Here is a 23,480-nt window from a genome sequence, read left to right on the forward strand (position 1 = left end):
ACTGACAAAAGGAACAAAAATTTCATACAGCATGATAGACTTCTTCAGGAAGCCACAGTAAGTTGGAAGAAGGCAAGGAGCTTCAGATCCACAGATATTTCCTGTGGTTCCCAGGCCAGTCCTCGGTTTACCTTGTCCGGAGAGAGATCTGCTGCTCTGATTTCTTCTTTCATTGTCAGTATTGTTATATGCAGTCATGCCAATAAGATTCGATGCACCTTCATCTTTCCAGCTTAAAACATATACATGCACGCACACACACAAGGAGAGTGAGAGACAGAGAGGGGGAGCGAGAGAGGTTTGTTGCACAACACACATATAAAATAGAACACAACAAGTTTAATTTACACACATAAATGGGTACTGCAGTGTTATTTGTACAGGACAGCAATGAAGTGAAGCTAAGTGGCCTGCTGGATGAGGTAAAGGCTCACACAGGGGTGGGAAGTGTTGCTCAACAAAGCACATTCATACACAATTCAGAAATGCATAGGCCCAGATTAAACCAACAACATTTTTGTCTTTTGATTTACACTTAAATGGAGATGTTTGTTTTTCTCATAAATCAAATTTGCCAAGTTCAGAAATCATCAAAATTACCATACCAAACTGTTTACGCTGAAAGTAACTCCTGAATGTTTAAGTTACAACACATGTTGTTTGAGTATGGGCCACTGACTACATACATAGTCATCAACGGTGCCCTAAATGCATGGTCTTATTTGAAATGATAGCCGTAATGTCTTGGACGGACAGCTGTGCTGTAATCCCATCACCACAGAACATCAAATGAATAATTTACTGATTAACCCATGATTAGATTAAAATGGCTCTTCTCATAGTTTCGGCAATAGACAAGCAATATTAACTGAAGCTCTCATAACTAGCTCCAGCAGAAATAAAACCAACCATAAGGAATTTGCAGTCATTACTCTAGTTAGCAGTTACCCAATGCTGTTTGCATTCCAAAATGAAGTCTTGAGTATTACACTAAAATGTGGTAGCCTGCTTCAAAATGAAGCAGAGCCTTGTGGCTTCACCTCAGATGACATCATTCACGGTCATAATTCACTTTGGGTCTGTTTATTAAACAGTTCAACAGGGAGAACCAGCGACATATTCTCAAATCTGGGGGAGTAAGAACACTGGAGAAGAGCCCATGGTCAAAGCTCCACAGAACAGTGAAAACAAGACTGGAGTTTGAGTCTGGGAGCTGGAGCAAAACAGCGTCAGTGTCACACACCTCGTCCTACAGCAGGGAAAGCCCCGGGTACTGTGCAGGGGAACCCACAGAGTATAAGACTGCAGGTCTAAAATAACCCCAAGACACAGAACACTTCATTACAGGCTGGAAAGGAAGCCACTCAGACAGTGAGTAAGGGACGGACATGGTGAGAGGAGTGCGCTCCCACAGTCCTCGTGGGCTGAAGTGAATTCCTCAATCTCTCTGCGAACATGAAACACATGCCAATTAGCTTCAAGGCCAGAGTAGTCAGGCAATTAGTCATGTAGTGTGTGTGCGCGTGTGTGTACATGTGTGAGCATGTGCGTGTGTGAGAGTGTGTCTGTGTTTGTGCATGTGTGTGGGTGTGTGCATGTGTGCGTGCGTGTGTGTGTGTGTGTGTGTGTGTGTGTGAGTGAGTGCATGCATATGTGTATGTTCGAGTTACTTTGTCTCTCTGACCTTGGATTCTCACGGCTGAGCCAGCATAAATCTCATTTTTAAGTGAAAGCATTTGCGTAGCTTTCTGGGCCAGAATCACTTCTGGGAAAGTAACGAAATACATAACACCACCACAACTGCTTTTAAAGACCACACAACATGGCAGCCGCACACCATTCAGATGAACGCGTGCACTCTGAGGCAAAGACAGAATGTCATCTTATACTATAATTTTAGGCTTGACCTAGTTTCAGTTTCCTGGAGTGAAACGCACAGAAATGCAACAGAGATTACTGCCATTGTGCCACAGCATCACACTCGGAGGAAAAAAGTTAGGTGCTCCTGATTGCTGTTGGCCCTTGGATAAAACTTTTTTTTTTAAAACCCCTGCTAAAATTCTGACCACAAACCAGGGCCCGTCTGTTAGTGTAGACCTCATCAATTCCCCTGATTTCGTAAATGGCTGAAGGCAGCCGGTGTGTGTACCATTCCCCGAGTGTTATCATCAATTAACCGAAAGAGAGAAAATCAATATTTCTGCCTGGAGATTTATAACAGATGTGTTTAGGGAACAATCTTTGTTCTCAACAGTCTCAAGGCAAAGGGTGGCGTGGCTAGTTGCTGCTACTATGCCTGGTTTGTGTTACTGGCCTCCTGTTTTTCAGTGGAGGAGGAGACAGCTGAAAGATCTTTGGGCAGGAGGACCACGACATTCTTCAGTAGACCGCAGCGCATTAACAGCGAGAAGCGGGCAGCAAAGGTGAAAGGGGTGATGTAAATCATATCAGCCCTTGCCGTTCGGCCTTCAAGGAGGGTGTGGGGAGACAATGGGACACAGGAGGGACCTGGAGTGCGATGCAGGCTTTGACAGAGACCATCCCTGTCGTGAATGCGCAAAGGCCTCTATGGTGTGATCGCAGTCAGAGGTTTATAGCACCATGGATCTGTATATCATCATAGTTTCCCGTAACCATAGAGTTTTCAACAACAGCTTCACACTGCTGATACTAGATCAGGCTATGGTAAACTCATAAAAACATCCATAATATAGCACAATAACTAAAAGGAAGCTTCTGAAACATAGGCTAATATTCACATTCACAATTCAGCCAAAATATTAAAATATTATGTTAAACCACATTAGGATGATTCCTTGATTCAGCTTGCATACAAGATGTTTTGTTTTGCTGGATACAGTACTATTGATGAGACCAAACTATAGTTGTGCTCCTGCTTGCACCTCCATTAACAGCAATTCAAGGTCGCATTCAGATAAACTTTTACTACCATTTTTATTTTAACTCACATCTTTATGTTTCCTTATGTTTTACTACATATATTACAAATGCATCATTTGGCATAGTTTTACTGCCATTTGCAAGCAATTTAATTGCAGAATAAGGTGCACTAATCTACCATAAAAGGATAAGTGAGGGCATTCACAGGGTGAAGTTCACTCTCGTATGCACACTTTTTGCTTATTTGTGATTTGTAAATAAAAAGTGTTTATGTTACAAAACGTTTTTCATCAGTACGCACATTTCATGAATCATGAATGCTCACAAGTACCTGATCCTACAGTACGATGCAATTGAAGATGCACTTTCCGTCTTACCTGGTAACAACAGAATAATCATGGTCATAAAATCTCAGTTCCATTACAGGCTCTGGATCTCGCCTTCCTTCCAAGCGCCCCCATGGCTGTGCTAACACTGTTAGCGGGACTGAGACCCTTTTAATGCAGTAAAAAACCATGAGTGGTAAATTGAACACAGCGATGAAATGTGGATTCAGAGAGGATGCGGTAGTTATCTAGTGCGGGAATACCTCAGCCTGTGTGCAGCGGTATAGAGCTGGTGGGTGTGTGTGTGCAGCGGGTGAGTCAGGCCGGTGAATATACATCTGCGGGGCTGACAATCCCGTGTGTAATGAAAGGCTCTGGGGTTCAGCACACACTGGGGCCACAGCAGCAGTTTAATTAGATGAGCTGTAGCTTGCAGTGAAAGAAAGTTTTGGCTTTCCAAGTAGCAGTGTCAGGGTTAGTGCTGATATCTTTGGTCCATGTACCTACTGGTACAGAGTTATCGTAAATAACTGGTAATAAAAGTAACTTATCATAATGGTTTGCTATGGGAAGCAAAGTCATTCTGACCAATTACTTATTAGCCTTTACCCATTACTACATTAATGGTGGCTCTATCACTACAATATTTAGTTGAAATTATATTTTTTCTCTGATCAAAATGCAAGTCGATTTCATAATTTCAAAAATGTACTTAGAACAGGCTATATAATCTATAACCAGTTCTACCACAATCCATGATTCACATATTTCAGGTTTTCATAACTGGAACAGCTTTTAAAGCTGTCATTACTTTTGAAAGAGCATGTATAATGTGTTTAATTTGCCTGTGTTTAGGGGTCAGGCTTTCTGTTGTCCTGTTGGGACCTTGTGTGTTGACCACACAGACTTTACCTTATGCTTCAGCATTTAGCACAACATCAGCTATACAAAGCTACTTACACAGAGTTTACATTTAGCATACAATCAGTTTACAAAGTTGAATATTTACTGAATATAACCTGTTGCTCCTCAGGTTAACCCTTTGAAGAGTGTTTTTTGTTTTTTCCACTGCCATACCTTAGAATCAAACCTGCAATCTCTTCAGTTAGAAGTGCAGTTCCCCAACCAATTTTACTGCACTACTACCACCCAGTGATTCAGCTCCTATACGTTTTCACATGCTATATACTACAACATATTCTTTCCTTGTGGTTTTCCCAACAATTTAATTCAGTCTTATATAGCCCAATGCTGATTTCTAAGTAGCAGTGTGAAACATTCTCTGTACTGTGGACACAAATGGGCATGTGGTCAAAGTATACAAGTGTACGGAAAGTTGCAGCTGTAAAAACAATTTCAACGCAAAAAAACTGTTTCACTCTTTTGGCCCACAATGAAGCTAGGTTTATGCAAAAAAAAATGAAAAAAAGAAAAGTGAATAGACAAAAACATAACAGCTACTCAATTTGCAAAGTTCAATATCTTGGGGAAATGGGTTTGCAAGCTGGAAAAACCGACATCAAACGTCCCAGGCGATACTCACGCCCTAAAATAACTGCCCCAGTGATATGGTTTCTGTTCTCCGGAGCTTCGCTTTCAGCATTTGGTGGGAAAACAACCTTCTTCTTCACAGGACTAAAGCAGAATGAATGATACCATTGTCCCACTGACATCAAGAGCTTCAATGTCCTTTCAGTAAAACCACGGATGTGTTCATGTTACCTCTCTCTCTCTCTCTCTCTCTCTCTCCCTCTCTCTCACACTGAAGTCTGGATGTGCTTATTTAAGGCATAATACAAATACATCAGAATTTCAATCTCACAGGATGGCCATTCAAAAAGATGCAGGTCAAATGATTGATTACCTTTTAATTAGGTGCTTGTTGGTTAGGGGAGGAAAGTTAGGCTCTAGAAGGGTGTTCACATGCATGAAGAAGAATTAACCAGCTCTACAGCGACATACTGTACAGTAAGTGCATATAAATAACCTGCCAATCATCTACGGGCTTCGATTTCCACATGTTCAAATATTTAATGCATGATGGCCTGCTTCAATAAAAATGGTATGTATAGATTATACGACACGCGTGCAAATATAAAAAGCCAACTTTCCATTACAACCTTCAGTAAGGAACAAGAAATTACTGGGCAAAATGGCTGAAAGGATTGATTTGTAACTGTATGTGTAAATACTGTATATGTTATGATGCAATCTTTCAGGAAGAACAGCCCAGTGTTTCCCTGTGCTATTGCAGGACAGGCCAGGCTGCCTTGGCAGGAATCAGGACCGTCGGAGATGAACGCACACCACAGGAAGAGCACAAAGTGCAGAGTCAAACAAGAGTAGCCTAGAAACTGTGAAACAATGAGTTGTAATGCTCCAAAATCAATCATAATCAATTTTAATCTATCAGTGGAATTGACGTTTCAGCCCCCTTCAGCCATACCAAGCCTTCATCATAATAAGAAGTGAACACTGTTCAATCGCAAGAATCAGGACTGGCCTCTGTACAGACTGTCCAATACCAGGCTTCCGGATTTTGCACTTGCCTTGTAGAATTGGTATTCTGCATTTTCTCTTAGTAGACATTTTTTTACAACAGGAAATACCTAGAAAAGCCTTCTTTTCAAAGAAAGTAAAAATAGCAACAGTGATAGTAAAAAAAAAAGTATGAAGAGGGGTTTGCACTGTAAAATAAGGACACAGCTACCATTACTAATGGCTTGTTGTGAATAAGGCTGATGATCAACAGCACCCGACCAACTGTTCAAATTTAAACAACCTTCTCAGAGTGACCTCTACCCCAACCTCTCCAGAACTGAAATACGAATGAAATAAGATAGCCCAACTGATTTTACATGAACATGTTCCACCGAGTCCCCGGGGATGGACTTCTGAGAAGAAGTCAGCTCTGCCTGTGTTTGCTTTTCAAAGTGCTCCTTTGGCTCTCCTTTGAAGGCTGGGTTATTTTAGGACAGGCTAGCGACAGTCCGTCGTACTTCACGCTACCAGCGACCCGTCTGTCGCTTTAGATATCCCCCCTCTGTGCCAATTACACTGCATACAGCTCAGCCAGCAGGCTGCATCAAAGCCCTGGACAGTAAGGGAGACAGGGTGAGGTCTTATTTCCATGGCTTACTCCAGGAAGAAAAGCCTTCCAATACTTCGGTCCCAGCACAGGGAAAATACCAAATGACATTGCATTATGGGAATTTAGCTGACACTTATCAACAGTGACTTACAAGGTTTTATTTTATTTTTTTACAGATCCATTTATACACAACTGTATACAGTATACTGAAGCAATTCAGGTTAAGTACCTTGCCCAAGGGTACAAAAGCAGTGTCCTACCTGGGAATCGAACCTGCAACCTTGAGGTTACAAGCCCTGTTCCTTACCCATTATAAACCCAAACTGAGACAGTAGTGTCAGTAGTCTCATGCAAGAAGTTCATTGACCCAGGCCCAAAAGAGGGAAAATGACCGGTGCACATCAGAGACCAAGCAGAGTTATGTCAACAGGAGATGCAGGTCATTATTCTTTCTGTTTCACCAATCAGGTGTCTTACTCTACCAAATCCACACTTCCCACAATTCACTAGAACAGTCCTATACAAATACACCCCTGAAATTTTTTTAAACCTTTTTATGGCAAAGATTAATCAAACTCATGGCATATGGATGAGGAATTAATGAAATAACCACCTTCAATGTTTTAACGCGTTCCCTTGTTCAATGACATACGGACAATACATTTGCACGTAGGTCGTTTTTTTGAAAGACCTTTGGTGGAGATGCAGGACTGTTCCTGGAATGAGGAAGCTCTTACCTTCTGAAAGAAATCTTCTCCTCCATTGATCTGCCCCTCTGTGCCAGCTGAGGAGAAAAAGAGCCTTCAGTAAACCCATGTGCTGAAAACGAATATCACCGATTACGGAAAACCCATTCCTCTGCCTTCTACCTGGGAATTGAAGATAATAGGGTTTTCATATGTATTCCTAGCAATCTGTGGACATATAGAAATTGTTCTTGGCATATCATTTTCCTGCTCTGAAAGCCCGGAATTGGCTTTTTAATAATTCTGAAAGAAAGAAACCTTATGGATTTATCTCAATGGAAAATTCAGGCTCAGCGAAAAAAAATGAACGCCACCTGTCACTGCCTTCTCTCCAGGTCCGTCTGAAGCATTATTCTATACCTCAGTCCTCTAATATTACTGTACTCCATATACTGTAACTGTAACTCCAACAGTCATGTATTTTACATATAACTGCACTCTCTAACAGGACTGTATAATATATGACACATATATTTTCAGTAACAATACTACATTTGGTAGCATTATGATACTGAATATGAACGGTGATGCATGTAACAGTGCTCTGCAACACAGTACTTCAAGACATCTCCAAGACAACAATGTCTGGGAAAGCAAGAAAAAATAATTACTTGACAAAATGGAAAAAATTGAGAAAGTAGGAATTGTCTATGTCAGTATAACCTTATAACTAGGCACTGTAAGAACACTCTACTAGTACTGTAGTGGGCTCAGGTCTCTAACAGTAGTGTCCTGTGAACCACTATAGTAACTCAACTTTGCTTATCAGCCATCTCACTGCCCAAAGTTATAAAATAACTGACATTTACATCTGATATATAGAGGGTCATGTTGAATTTCAATAAACAGTGCATACTTCACAGCAAGTATTTTGTGTGATTATTATTTTTCTATGATAAAATGTGCGCTATTTATCATGTGTACAGGAACGATCAAACATTCGCCCCATGACTCAGTGACTCTTTACTACCCTACACGAAAGCCCACGTAAACACATCTGGCGACCGAGGCGAGTGCCTCTACAACAGGGCCTGGGCTAGAAACATGCGCTTGTAATTACGCCCCCGCACCAAGATGTCTGCAGCTGGCTCGCATGGAAGTCTGCTCCACCGAAATAGCAACAGGGCTGAGGTGCACTCATTTTTAATTAATATACAATGTATTCCTGTATAGCATTTTCAGCTTGGAAATGTCAAATAAATTAGCTTGTTAAATTTAGACTTCTTCAGTTATACACAGGCAACCGGAATTGCATTATTAGCATTACCAGTATCTTGGTCAGTGTCTGTGTCTGTACTTTACGGTTGCTTTGATCTACATTCAGCGGGTTTAATCACTACAAGAACACTGTCCAATCACCTCGCTGACTAATCAGGTGACTTGGCGGCATTTGTCCTTATGGTGAGGATAACTTTCAGACAAAATGTGTCTGCATGACAACGGTGAAGTCTGATGCATCTTAAAAAAATCTTATTTCTATTACTTTTTCACTAAATAAGACAAAAATATTTGCCAATGAGGTGAGACAGTTTGACTCATTTAATGTTTTGCCAATGGGGTAAGAAAATGTATCTTCTTGCAAACAGAAGCTTAAAACAAGCTAATATTTTCTACTTGAGAGAAACACATTTGATGTTATGCCTCATTACAAGACTAAAACACTTGTTAAGACAGGTGATTTGCACTGCAGTACAAGAAACAACAAATTGAACATTTTACAATCTAGTGCTTTTGGCAGGAAACTTTAGTGCTTCCATGAATGTTTATGCTGTACTTTCATATTAGCTCATGAGCCAATTCTAATGCATTGAAAACAGCTGTCTCCACAACAAAGCACCCAAGAAGAAATCCCTCTAGGTACCTTGCCCTTTGGCAAATTGTGAATGGCATCCTGCAAATAACCGGATGCTGAATGTGGGCTCTGTGGAGTTAGTTTGAGGAGGCAGATTTGCCACCAGAATATTTGTGCTGAACACTTTCAACAGAAATAACTACACAGTAACAGTGGAAGTCATTCTAGGATAGAGCATCTGCTAAATTTGCAAGAATATATACGCAAAATAAGTACCAGAAATAACGTATATACCTTTTAACACAGTGCAAATGTCTACAATTAATCCAGTGACTGATATAATAAATTGCAAATTAATAAGCAGTCTCCATCACATTACATTTATTTGGCAGACGCTTATATCCAAAGCAACATAGAATAAGTGCATACCAAAAAGCCATTGAAACAACGACAGAAACATGGTCAGATAAATTCTCAAAAAAGTATCAGTTGTCCATAGCCATTAATATCAAGTGCAGTTCACATGGTAAGCATAAGCTAAGCCTGTGAAGTACGGCACGTCATAACATCTCTGAACATACAAGCACCCGAATACTAAGTCATGCCATTTCATTTCTGAGCTACGTACTTCATACAGGAGTGCCCCACTGTCAAACGAAGATCAGAAATTGGAGACAAGAAATAAACTCATGAAGCATTATGATACATGAGTTCTTATGCAAACAATCTCTAAGCTTTCCACTAATGTTTTCTATAGCCTGCTTAATGTTGCCATAGCAGCAAAAGCTTAAGCCTCGCACTGCAGGCGCCTTCCGTAGCAGGCGAGTCATCGATTCACTCATCGGCTGTCTATGCTGCTAATGAAAGAAAGACTGCTTCCAAGAAAAAACACATTTTCTAAAAGACAGAGAAGTCTCTACATTAAGCAGCTCTGGAATCAATACCAATAAAAGGGGGGAACAGATGCAGCCTAACAGAGACTTGGAGTCAAAGGGAGCCTGCTTTGGGGTCAGCCTTGAACTGAATGACCATGAGGAACGGCTGGCTTGGGAAAACAGCCAGTGGAGCAGCAGAGGAGTGATACGACACAGTGACCCTTGACCCTTGACCCCAAGAGTACGGGTTGTTAAAACCATGCTTTAGATGTGGTGTTGGTTGGTAGGGGCAACATTAGCTCAGCAGGTAAGAGCGGGCATCTGGTTGCTGATTTGATCCCCCTCCCTGGGTGTGTTGAAGTGCCCCGAGCAAGACACCCAACCCCCAATTGCTCCCAATGAGCTGAGGCGTGTCTGGCTGAAAGATTCTGACTTATGAACCAGAATTGGCACAAGAATTACAAATAAATTGCTAAAACTATTTCAGAAAAAGTTAATTTCAGCATGTTGCATGTTAAACATATGTTCAATCTCTGTTCTTTTCAAATTTCTCTCTCATTCAATAAAGTAAGAAATGCACAAATCTAATAATTTGCATTATACAAAGAACCTAATGTCCCTTTCAATTGAGCTAGTAACGGGGAACAGAAATAGATTTTGGCACTTTTGTAGGTTGCATCTTGATGGTCTTGGCTCCCATATTGAATGGGGAACGTCGCAACCATATTGAATGATTAAATTATGCAGTACAAAACATCCTGAACAAAAAGCCTAATATCTTTTTAACGCTTTGAACATTTATGTTAAATAGCAATATTTTGAGGATTTTAATATTAGCAACAGTAGGTCTTCAAACAAGGCAGTTTGCAAAAGAAACGGAAAGCAGTACAAAACCAAATATACAGCACATATACTTTAAAAATGCACACAGGGCATTCAAGCCTCATTCAGGGCAATTTAGTATTTTGACATTTCTAGACCCCAGCTGTCCTCTGTTAAAGCAAGAGCTGACAAACCAATCCGCCAGCCAATCAATGCCTTGTACAATGATGGAACAGCAGTGACAGCCAATAGATATGGATTTGACTGAACTTGTGACTGGACTCTGAAATGTGTACTTCTGGTCCCATTGCTGTGCCTTGTTCACCAGCCTGAATCATTACTGCTGGAATACAGCTTTCCCAAGGGCTCATGGGAACAAAATATAACTTTCTAGTTGCTCATTCTACAAGGAGAGGACTCTGTTCAGTCACCTGGTGTCTTGCTAACGATCAGATGTAAACACCAGGTATCTGACCATGATTATCTACAGTACACAGAAGAACTGACAAACAGAAAGAAACCAAAATCTCTACCCTATACCCTGTATATCATGTTTACTATTGGTCTACTCTATCAGGGAAACTTGAGGAAGAGAGAGCAACAGGAGGATGTTAACATTGAAGTAAATGCTGCGGAACAGAATAGTCTGATCCTCAAGCAGAGACTCATGTTGGCAACCTTGTGTGTATCAGTTTGTACTTGTTTTCTGACTTACTGCAATGTTTGCTGTGGTGGTTGGGGGACAAAGAGAGGGAGAGAGAGTACAAGCAAGATGGGGATTGGGGAGAAGATAGGGTTGCCAGATTTGCCTCCATGTAGTTTCCAATGTATGGAGCATGAAGAGCAATAAAATGGATTAAACAGACGCCTGTAGCAATCAAATTTGGAATCATACAGCCACAGCAATACAGTCTCACCACAGAGATGGTGAGATGAAAAAAATAATGCAACCACAAAAAAATAATATTCAAAGAATATTTGTTCTTTATGTATAATACTATTAAAATTATTATTCTGAGTGCACAGCATTTTCAAATTACTGTACAAACCTTTCCAAATGGCAGAAATGGTCAAGGGAAAGTATTATTTTACTTATGATACCTCTAAATACAGCCAGGATTAGGCAAATATAAAACAGAACTTAAAGCTTTTTTTTTTATGATAGACATCTTGCTAAAAGCTGAGACCAGAGATACAAATCTGGCCTTGGCATGTTGAAAATGCGTTTATTTTCAACTTTGAGCTCCCCATAAAAACACCAAGGCCCTTGTCAGACAAATGGACCAGTTCACAGGAGCAACAAACAACAAACGTACACCAGACAAATCATTAATCTGCCCACGGAGAGGACCGCAAGGGAGCAGAAAAAATAACAGGTTTACATTTCACTAAATTTACAGCGGAGAAATGGGTAAAAAGTGGACTTGTGGATTCTGATTTCAAGTTCTGTTTTCTTTCTAAATGAAATACAGGCTTTCTCCATACCTCTGTAGTGAGATTATATAAGGTGCCTGCCAGCCTCTTTGTGTTTAATGGTCAAACAAAGTTATATATTTGCAGTCTTAAACCCGTCTATGTGTACGTAAAATAATACAACTGGACATATTTACTTAATAATATTACTTGTTTCTATGCTGAACAGTGCTTAAGTTCACATGTAAAATGGAGCAAGGCAGTGGGTCCCCTGTTAAATTCCTGGTGAATAACTAGACCCGAGAACAGTCGGCTCAAAACCCCCTCTGTGAGGAATGTCATCCAAAGGCATACCCCTGCCTGATTTTCGCCCATTTCAGATGAGTCCAGATTTGAAGACAAACAGCCTGAAGCTTTGCGTATAGCCACCTGGTCCAACTGGACAGGCCACAGAAAATACTGACAGCTGAAGATCATTTTAGGTTTGTGTTTGAGTACGAGCAGATATTAGGGGTGTATCAGAATCCAAATATCTTATTGGGAAAAACGCACATCATTTATTGTAAAGAAACACTGTTTTCAAATTATATTTGATATATTGAAGATTTTCTATTTTTTCATTGATTGGCAAGTCATAAAATTTCCATGCCACACTAACCAATGCTAAAAAGATGGAAGTACTCTATAACCATTTATTGGGTACCTCTAAAATCAGCTAGTTCCAGAAGAGCAGCAAAATGAAATGAAAACAATGGTCATTTATTTTTGTCTACATGCATTCACTTTGATAGATGCCAGATAGTTGTCAAAAGCTTCATACTGTATGTGCCTACACTGTTTTCTTCACAACTCAGCTCGGTAGTTGAAAGAACGAGGGGAGACACCAGAAACAAAAGATTCAAATAACAAAAGGAATTTAATTAAATTAATAATCAACAGAAAAGTACACGGAGTGTGCACATCAGGGGATGAGTAATATTAGTGAGTGGGTGAAGTGTATCGTGCAGGAATGTTGTAGGGTGTATGAGAGAACAAACGCTAAAGAAAACTAACGGAGACCCGGGCAGACTGGGTGGAAGAGGGGGAGCCCATTCGAAACTCTTGCTTTTATGCACCAGAAGGTGCATAAGCCCAGCTGCGTCCAAATATAACTAACAATTCCCTGACCTCCACCTGTTGCCAACATACAACACAGGCAGGACAAGGGGAGAAAACCACACAAGAAACCCAGCAGTTGGTGATGGGGAACGTCACACTGTGTACTACATTTATTTTTAAATAATTCAAATTATGGTGTTTCAGATGTGATAAATATGGTCCAGACATCCATTGTACACTTCCAATAATATTTTGAGCCATGCATTGGACCGTACAATGCTAAAATGGTTCACTAATACTAATTTGAAAGTCACCAACATTTCTGAATCGATAATTCGAGGTTACCATTATCAGATATGCCCCATTAATAAAATCATTTTTTGAGTATTGTTGTAACTGTATAAGTCTTTGTTTCAAAATTGAAACAGCAGACATTGGAAATACACACCAGGGCAGTGGAAGATGAACAGTTTATTGAACAGTGGCAAGAACAGCATGTTTATGTTCATCTGTTTATTCTGGAGGACTAAATTGTACTCACATCCTGAAGATAACACATACTAGACTTCCTGATTTCACAACTTGTGTGGCATGGAACTACGTCACCCATAACAACTACGCATTCAATTCACAAGGTGTGACTGTTGTTTGGTTTAATGTTTGTTTGATAAACAAACCGTCATGGGGCTAGCAGTAATAGACTTGGGAGAAGCCATTTGTCTGAACATATTACTTTTACCTTTCAACACATAGACCTTCAGCTTGGGGTTTTCACCTTCTGGCAGGCATCATTTTGATCCGTTTGTTTCATTCAAACACACACCAGAAGGGCGAAGGAATGTACTCATCCAATTAACAGGAAGTGTAACATGCTACATTTAGCCACAGACGTCTCTAATTCACTTGTGCTAATGCAACACTGAAAACAAATACTAGCTCATTAACAACTCAAGTAACACTGAAAAAATGAACTGACATCATATGAGGCTAATCATGCCTTTGTGACAGTCAATATTTACACAGATATGCATTCCTATAAATGTGATGTGTATGACAGATTAATAGAGGTCCACTCTTATGGTCAGCCTGGAAATTCTGCCTTCGAAATGAGAGATAAGAACAGGCTAACGGAGGAGAGTTCCTGTAATGGTCTCTGCTGTCATGTTGGCGTCATTCTGAGCCAGGTTTTTTTTCTTTCCACAGAATCTCTCAAACAGCTGGTGAGGATTAAGCACTGGAGGGCTTCCAGAAAGATTCTCCCGAGACAGACAGGATTCATGTGCGGAAGACCTTCACAGCCATCCATAGTGTACTTCTGCACTCGCGCAAACTCAAAACAGAGCTTTCCAGTCATTACCCATCATCCTCCAAAACAGGCACGAAAGGGTAGACTTCCTGCCCCTCTCTGGGCATTTCAGAAAGTCACAGCTTCAAGGCTGATCAACAGCTGTCTTACTACAACCTATGACAACCACAAAATTTTCCATTTGAAAAAATATGAAAAGAAATTCATATAGTTCTCAATTGATTGTGTATGGCAGCTGAAAATGAAATACAGGGCCATTATTTAGGTTTTGTATTGGCACAGTCTCCATAGAGCTAAATCTATCCTTAAGACATTATCCAATGTGTCAACTCTGGGTTATCCTCACTTGTCATACTGATAAGCCCTAATGCTGTGATAGATGATTGGCAGCCTGATCAGGATGATGCTCTGAAGTGCTAATTCCTGTGATATGCTTTAATAATAAACCAATAGCCAGTTACTTATTCTTGATGAATCATGATCTCAAGTGGGAAACTATCAATTAATGGCTGGTTTATACTTGCTCGCTTAACTGAAACTGCAGAATGTTCATGAATGTTCTAACGTCGCCCGACATTGACTGTGGTCGTTGTTTCATTTTAAAATATGGTTGATTTATGAAGTATGAACCGAATGTCACCGTGACCAGCGATGTCACCCAACAGACTATCAACCAGCCTTTTGAGACAGTAATTCCAGCCAAATAAACCACTGACCTATAGCATAACACTGGGGATTCTTGGAAGGACGAATCAGATAGCAGCAATCCAGTCTATCTTTTCTGAAAGGGGAAGACATTTCCGTAGAGGAAGTTGTATTCCCACTCGAACTGGAATTATTGGCATTTTTTTCTGCACTGTCACAAGTGAGCTATTATACTCTGAAGCAATTCATATTTTAGTAATGTCAAAGCAGTCAAGAACATATTCTGAAACCCTAATTTGACAAATGAATTCTGTGAAAAAGACTTGGCTTAATGGCTACAATTCTGCTTGAGTATTCCCCCAGTGTGAATTTTTTTTTAATCATAGCTCATCACCACAACATCCACCATTGCTCAGGCATAGACAGGCATCCTCCTTAGCAAGAGATGTCCACCACTACTTTTTACATTTACATTTACATTTTAGTCATTTGGCAGATGCTTTTAATCCAAAGCGACTTACAAGTGCATAGGTTCTACCACAAGTCAAAGCATCACAACCAGAACTAGGAAAATACACCTGGACTGCTGTTCTAAACATATAGTCGTCATCATAAGTGCAATTTTTTTTTTTCTTTTTTTTTTTTTTTTTTTTTGGGGGGGGGGGGGGGGGTTAGACAGGGATAGGGGTATCAGAAGGGGGGGGCTCTTGTGCAACTTAACAAGCAGACCTGCAGGTGCCTGACTGACCAGCAGGGGGTGCTGATGCAGGATGATATGCTGTCAACCTCATCGACTGGGCGATGTTAGAACCAATAGGGCCTCAATAAGGTTGCTGACTACACTCAGCACTGGCACAATCAGTGCTCGATACCAGACCGAGGGGACGTCCATACTGTAGAACACCCTCATCTCAGCAGGCTAATTTCATCTGCTCTTGCGTGAAGTGAACAGCAAGTGCTGTGCACCTAGTAACACCAACTGTATTCCCCCACTATATACCTGGCTGTAAACTATCTGTCGAACTGCGGTACTATGTTCTGCAAATTCTTAGCTCCATACAAACAATAGGAAAACACTGTTCAGTCTAGTCAAACTGAGTATGTCCTGGCCTGGTCATATAAAAGCACTCCTTGGTGATAGTTGTTATTTACCTTTTTCATTGAATCCAAATAAAATCTGCCTTGGAGGATGAATCTACTGTAAAACACGTAGGATATCGTTGAGCATGTGTCTGCATGCAAGTGGAGCTCACACAGCACACATCATTGCATTACCGTAGGCTGGTTAACAGCAGTTGGAAATGTTTGCATTTAACTTCACACGAATGACATGACATTTGCATGCAAGGGCAGGTTTCAATTAAGGAAGTTGGAGTGCATGGTCATATGATGTGGGCTTCATATTTAGATTTAAGTCGTAACAGAAATTCAGCATATACAGCACTGCACAAAAGTAATGTTAAATAATTCTGCAAAGCTAAGATGCTTTCAAGATTAAATGTTACAGTTAATTAATAATTAATAAAAGGCCTATAAAGAGTAGTGAACAGTTAAAAATACCAGTGTAAAGGTTTAGTAATCTGCTAAACATGATGACCTTAAGGCACACTTAGGATATCTTTGTGAATTCACTTCATGTGCATCTTTAAAATGTGTTGTAAATGTCATTACATTCTTCCATGGTGGGCCTGGAAACAGTAATTATTACTCTTAAAATAGTATTGATGCGTATTGGAATATTAAGCCATAAGCCATTTCTACATTGTGGTGCACAACACCAACATGATGCATTGATAACTTTATAGAGTAACTTCTTCCATCCATCCATCCATTATCTTAACCCCCTTATCCTGAACAGGGTCGCAGGGGGGCCTATCCCAGCATACATTGGGCGAAAAGCAGGAATACACCCTGGACAGGGCGCCAGTCCATCACAGGGCACACACACCATTCACTCACACACTCATACCTACGGGCAATTCAGACTCTCCAATCAGCCTAACCTGCATGTCTTTGGACTGTGGGAAGAAACCGGAGTACCCGGAGGAAACCCATGCAGACACGAGGAGAACATGCAAACTCTGCACAGAGAGGCCCCGGCCGACGGGGATTCGAACCCAGGACCTCCTTGCTTGCAGTGCTACCCACTGCACCATCCGTGCCACCGAGTAACTTCTTATATACTGCATATATTTAATATTGAGTCCCTAGCTATTTGTATGCAAAATGACAATATGAACAATTTTAGAGCAAACCATAAACCATACAAAATTGTCCAGAAAACTTGTCCACAAACTTGCATTCTACATTTCATGATTCAGCCTAGGTGCTATGGAAACCATACAGTACATTTCCACATCTGTTGGGTTGTGGAAACATTTTCCATAAATCCTTCAGTAAACATAAGATGTTATTCAGCTGCATATTATATAAGTATCTTCAGAACCCAACAAAACTTTGGGGAAAAGTGAACTTCTACTGAGGTTTAGCCAAACTGCTTCCTTATAGATCAGTTCTCAGAAATACTACAAGAGGGAAAATAATCTTTCCTGACGAAGTAATGACACACTTCCTGTCGGGACGCTGGTCACAGACCTAAAGGCTTTTGTGGACATGGTGTGCCAGTGGTGGGGGTGGGGTCTTTAGCCTACTCTCCAGGGTCAAAGTTCAAGCAGTCCAGCTATCATGGCTGCTATGAAGAAAAATGTACATTAAACAATAAATGGTGATAATACAGAATATTGTGCACATTTTAGTAGACCTTTGTATTGCTTCAGCAATAACAACATAACCTACATGTAAATGTACAGACAATTATCTGGCCTGGCTTTTGAGTATTACATTCAAGAATTTTACATACAAATATAAAGGCCTTCCTTCAGCCACATTTCTCTGAGACTAAGCCAGGAGTGAATTTAAAAAGAAATTGTGTTCAGAAAATGACTACCATATGTTACTGACCTGTTCTATTCAAAGTAAAGATACGGGGGTTGGCTGTTCACAGCATGAGGCATTAATATTCACATTCAAGTTTTGCTGTAGTTTTGCTGCCTATTCTCTCTGTTCCTACTCAATATACCTCTGGCTTCATCTCAAATGTTTTTTCCAGAGTGAAGAGGAAATGAATATACATTAGATACATTCCTGCTTATATTGTCTGCAGGAGTTTGGAACACACACACAAGGCAATAGTGATGCAGACACACAATCACTCAAAATGCATACGTTTATGAATGACAATTTTAAACTAGGCACCTCCGAATTACTTCTGTAATCTGTAAACGTGTAAACTTGATTTTGCTACACTAATACTTACACCATTTCACTCAGGGTGTAATAACAGATAATAATAATAATCATCATCATCATAATTATTGTTTTACTATGCATATGAAAAACTCATAACACAATGGTTAGTATCTATAAAAACAGAAAGCAGAACCGCTTGTACCTTACACACATTAGTTATCCATCACTATCCTTCAAACCCAGAATGGTCAAAGAAAAGATTTGAAAAAGAACACCAATATTTCTGAACTATCAAACTACCCCCAGGTACCTGTCTCAACCAATCGATCCCCTTTGTTGTTCCAGCAAACATCACCTGCATCTGTGTGGACAAGCTTCAGAAGCTACATGGCATGGTGTTCATCACAACAGAAGTATTCCAGAACATTCCACAAAGCACATTACTGAAAATCAAGGTGAACTGCAACAGTTCTGATGGGAACTGAATGGGAAAAGGAGTGCTGCTGCTCTCAAAGATAAAACAAGTGGCACTATTATGAACAATTAAATGATTCAGAAACTATGTCAGAGCTCTGCTGGTTATAAACAATGACACTGTCCGACAATGCCTTTGCCTTTACACAAGATTTGTTCATCAGAAGAGAAGTACAGTACATATGGTTAGAAAGACGTGGCAGGGATCATCATTTCTGGTTCGGCCCTTTTTCCAGGAAAGGCTGGGATTACATGTAGCTTTGAGGAATGCACAGAGCAGCAATACCACAGCCAAAGCCATGATGAGTCAAAATGGCACTGGATACTTACCAGTCCTCAGAGAAGCAATCCTTACAGACTCCACTAGCAGTGCCATTAGCAAAGGCAAATTAATAAAATCCCAAAACCACAAATGCAAGTACAGGCACAAAATATTTTCAGTATACAGTATATACTGTATATGCATCAATATAGAAAACCACAAAGAAAAAAAAACAGATCAAAACTGCTGACTGACCCAGTTTTATTTTTTAAATCAAAAGGAAATTAAAAACACATATGCTTTGAATTCCCTCACTCTCACAAATACTGTACTTTTTATTTAAAAATCAATAAAGGCCTTAACTGGCTGCTGACTGAAAGGAAACAACAGAAACCTGCAGGACTGGAGGCTGCCATCACTGCATTCGACATGCCTGCTCCTGTCAGTGCCCTGATTTAACCACCAAGAAGAGAAAAACTGAAAATACAAGCACAACTGCGAAGGCATTGGACTGATGTTCACTGCATCACGTAAACCAAACCTTTCATCAAGAACAAAGACCGAATCAAGAAATAAGGCACCCTTAAAATAACGGTGCACTTGCATTTTGCAGGCCGAATTAACTAGGCATTTGTAACGATGTGTAACTTTGAGCCCACACTCATGCTCCTCAGCTAGGTGCCTCACATTGGTGGTGGTCGAGGTGAGCTTCCCCCACACCGCTATGAAGTGCTTCAAAATCAAGAAAGGTGCTATTTCAATCAGTCATTTCCAATTATTACCAACCTTGGCCAAGGGCCAGATTTTAAACAAGGAACCTTTTCAATACTTGATATTGCAATATCATCAGTATGCAATGAAAAAGATCACCTGGTATCTGACCAAAAATGCGTACAGTATAAACCAGTCTTTAAATAGGGCAACAAAACGATAATTGTGCACATCCTTTATTCTATTATATAAATGTATAGTATGACCTGTGAATAACACTGTTATTCCTTCAATCTATAAAAGTGCTACGTGACATATAATAATTATATTTGTCCTATACACTTGTGTAGAGCCAACCCATTCGCCCCTCTGAAATTAGACAGATCCCACCAGACACCGCAGTAATGTTTTGAGAGGAGAAGAATCGATGTTGCCTCCTAAATCAAACGCTGTTGCCAAGGTTTTCCTCTTTGTTGCTTGGTCATAAAGGCAGAGGACTGGAGGCCAGTGTGGTTGCAAATTAACCTGCCCCCAGCAGAGAAAACCTACTTCAAGCGAATTCCACACGGCCTGGTTGTGGTGAGTCAGGAGGGAATAGCAACTCTCCCAAAAATTCACTTTGTTCCAGGAATGAAATAATGGCATTCAGACAAACACAGGACATGAATACTCTCTAATCTTCAGACAAATAGTCACTTTGAGGGGGAAGGCTGGCCGATTTACATACCAAGAAAGACTGAATGCATCATCAACATTTTTGTAAAAATTGATTTTGCTGTAGTACTAGACCTTCTCCTTACTCACTTTTGGCCACAACCTTATCATGCTATCTGATATGCACATTCCACTCAAGCTGAGAAGCAAAGCACATTCATGAGCAGACACAACTTTGTCTGTCTCAGTTTATTGTCAGTGATATGTTAGAATCTCATGTGATTTCAAAAAATCCCCAAAATTTGAAGGTCAAAAACTAACATTTTATGATGGAATTTGGTGTTCAATTGACAGGTCGACTGAACCGACTAAGAGAATCAGACCTGGCAAGCACAAATGCTTATAAAATGTTTTTTTTAAAGCAAGGATGGGCTACAGAGATGTTTCTCAGTAAACTGAAGAGTGACACCTTCTGGTCAAGGCTATGATGAGTCAGAAAACTGAATCAAATCAGGATGGGACCGCATTTTACATATTTTGGATTAGGGATAATGCGTGCCTAATTTTCCATAAAAATTTCGGGTACGTTTAGTGCAGACTCTGAAACATGCAATGATATCTATATTTGGGGAATCGCTGTGACACTGATACCCTACTATTGGTCATATCCTTAAAGCATGGGATGTTTGCAAACAAAGGTGACATCACAGGTATTCGTGAGCTCTGTCCCTCGTCAGAAACATTACAGTAACTAAACTAATATTGCATTTAAAGTTAAGCAGATAACAATGCTGTTAAATGTTCATAAACATGCCTTCTTTGTCATTTAAAAAATGTGTAGGCCATACAGTATTCTTCGGTCTTAATTCTAGACCTATCTGCTTCAAAACAGGCCCAAAACCTACTTGATACGAATAACACGAGCATATTATAGGCCTTCACCTAACATAGCGGCAAGACGAAGCTGGGCCACTTCATAGACGAACTACCACGCGAATTAAGGCTACGTCGCATAGAATTGTGTGTATTTTGCGTTAATTTTAATTTGTCCCCGAAATGAAAGCAGATAATCCGAATTCATCTCATCTTTTTGTGCCATGGCTTTGGGTTTGCCATCTCATTGCGTGATACTGATTATTATCGTGACCCACGCCTCATTATTTTGGATGGGGACCTTTTACCCTTTTGAGTGCTCTTAAGTCACTAGGGCTAATTGTATAGTGATTTTCCCCTAAAAGCAGCATAATTAAGATTTCACAGAAATAACAAAGTAGGCTATGCTATACACAACCAAGTCAATGTGGCTAAATTAGCCTACTTCGACGTCTTCACTTATATAAAATATTTATAGAGTGTGTGTCATGTAGGCTTATTTACACACTATATATTTGCAAAAATAAGAGTACAGTAACAAAACTTGGGACGAGCAAAATTTTGTCGAATGAAGGGCAAACTATGTAGGCTATGCATTTCGGTAATTCAAGCACAAACGTATATGCTAAGTGCTGGACAGTAATTCCTGGGCAAAAAGTTTCAGACTTTCACTACTGGACTTAGTTATGCCACAAAGATATTAAAACCCGTTTCTCCTAAAATGGATTGAAAAGTTATTTTGGAAATTAATTGGATGCCATACATTCTAAGTAGCCTAAAGTTGGTGTGGCGTCTCTAAATCTTTGTTGGTGTATTGTTCATTTTTATGTCTTGAAGACTGCAATATAGAGGGACATTCAAAGACAATTACCTAATAACATGACTTCCAGTTTCTTACGATCCACGCGAAATCTCTCTTCAGTCCATTCCGGGTCCGGTGGAGCTGGCGGACCGCTGAAATCATCCTCACAAACCGGGATCGGAGAGTCTGCGCTACACTCGCTATTTGAGCCCGGGTCCGATTGTTGCAAGTAGCCGCTCAAAGAGTCACACTGGGCCGCCATGGTATCCGTAGTATTCCACGTCCACACTCTCGTGTAGAATTAAAGATAGGCAATGCACCTAAAAATAATCACCCTCATTCCTTGCTTCTTTAAACAGAAATCCGCAAGACTCGGTTGTTTTCCAGTTGGTACAATGCACGGTTTCATCGAATACCAGGGCATACATTTCTTCATCTAGAGTCGCCCTTCAACCAATCCACAGATAAAGTGAATAAAGTGCTGAAAATATATAACTTCGAACATTCAGAAGTCTTCGCAGAAACTTCACGTGTCAAACACATTATAACCCACACCCCTCCCAAACTCCGGTTTCTCCCCCTCCTCCCCTCAGGAGAACATTGACGTTGTACTCTCCAAATGCCAAGCTTCTATAAACCAAAAGTGTAACAAGTCTGCAGAGTTGAGCAATAGGCAACATTTAATACAATTTAAAAAATATATATATATATATATATATATATATATAATTTTTTTTTGTTACTCTTTTGTAGAGGGATATATCATGTCTGTGCAATATGGATGTCTAAAATAATGAACTGGGCCGGAAAAGTGAGGCGCAATACAATAAAACACGTGTTATATATATAGCCAAAAGGGGAAATAACAAGAAGTGCATTACTGAGAAGGGGCCGAATCCATAAATTCAGGGAAGCAGAAGAAAACGATTAAAATAACGCAACATGGCGTCAGCTGTATATGCATTCATCCCATTGGAATGCGTTTCCCATACACGCAATTAGTAACCCAATAAACCAAAAAGTGTGAAAAAGCCCAAGACCAACACAGGACAGTATACGTTATTCTTTGGTCCAAAATAAATTCCTGTACACAACATGTTTATGGGACACTGTGTTCATACTGTTGATACGTCCCAGCTGAGAACCATTTATCTACCAAATTGCACATATTGACAGTCTAGTGTATATTCCACTTGGCAAAGTCTTAGTGAATTACTGTAGGTAGTATGTTTTTTCAAAGAGTCTTTTGGTATCTGCGTAGACCACACTGTTGGTTAGACTGGCTAGAAAACCCACATGCTCTACTTTCTACAACAGGAAGGACAAAACAGGTGTGATTCATGCAATGCCTGGCAGGTGATTCTGGGGATTGTTGTCCGTTCCTTAGACTCCTGGCCTGATGTTCCTTTGAGCCCAGGTGAGTGGAGTGCTGGGACACTA

At 40.2% G+C, this 23,480-nt stretch overlaps 1 protein-coding gene across 1 annotated transcript in view; it reads right to left on the minus strand.

Moving 5' to 3' along the window:
• Positions 1–22,516, minus strand: part of LOC133118272 (protein bicaudal C homolog 1-like) — a 55,589-nt gene extending 33,073 nt beyond the window's left edge. Inside the window, exons 1-2 of the mRNA XM_061228127.1 lie at positions 22,110–22,516; positions 7,056–7,102 (exon numbers count right to left, since the gene is read on the minus strand). Coding sequence (XP_061084111.1) covers positions 7,056–7,102; positions 22,110–22,302 — 240 coding nt within the window. The 5' untranslated portion in view covers positions 22,303–22,516. The remainder of the gene's footprint in view (positions 1–7,055; positions 7,103–22,109) is intronic.
• Positions 22,517–23,480: the final 964 nt, after the last annotated feature.

This window comes from Conger conger, chromosome 18 (genome assembly GCF_963514075.1).
Source record: "Conger conger chromosome 18, fConCon1.1, whole genome shotgun sequence".
In the NCBI taxonomy this organism is placed as follows: domain Eukaryota; kingdom Metazoa; phylum Chordata; class Actinopteri; order Anguilliformes; family Congridae; genus Conger; species Conger conger.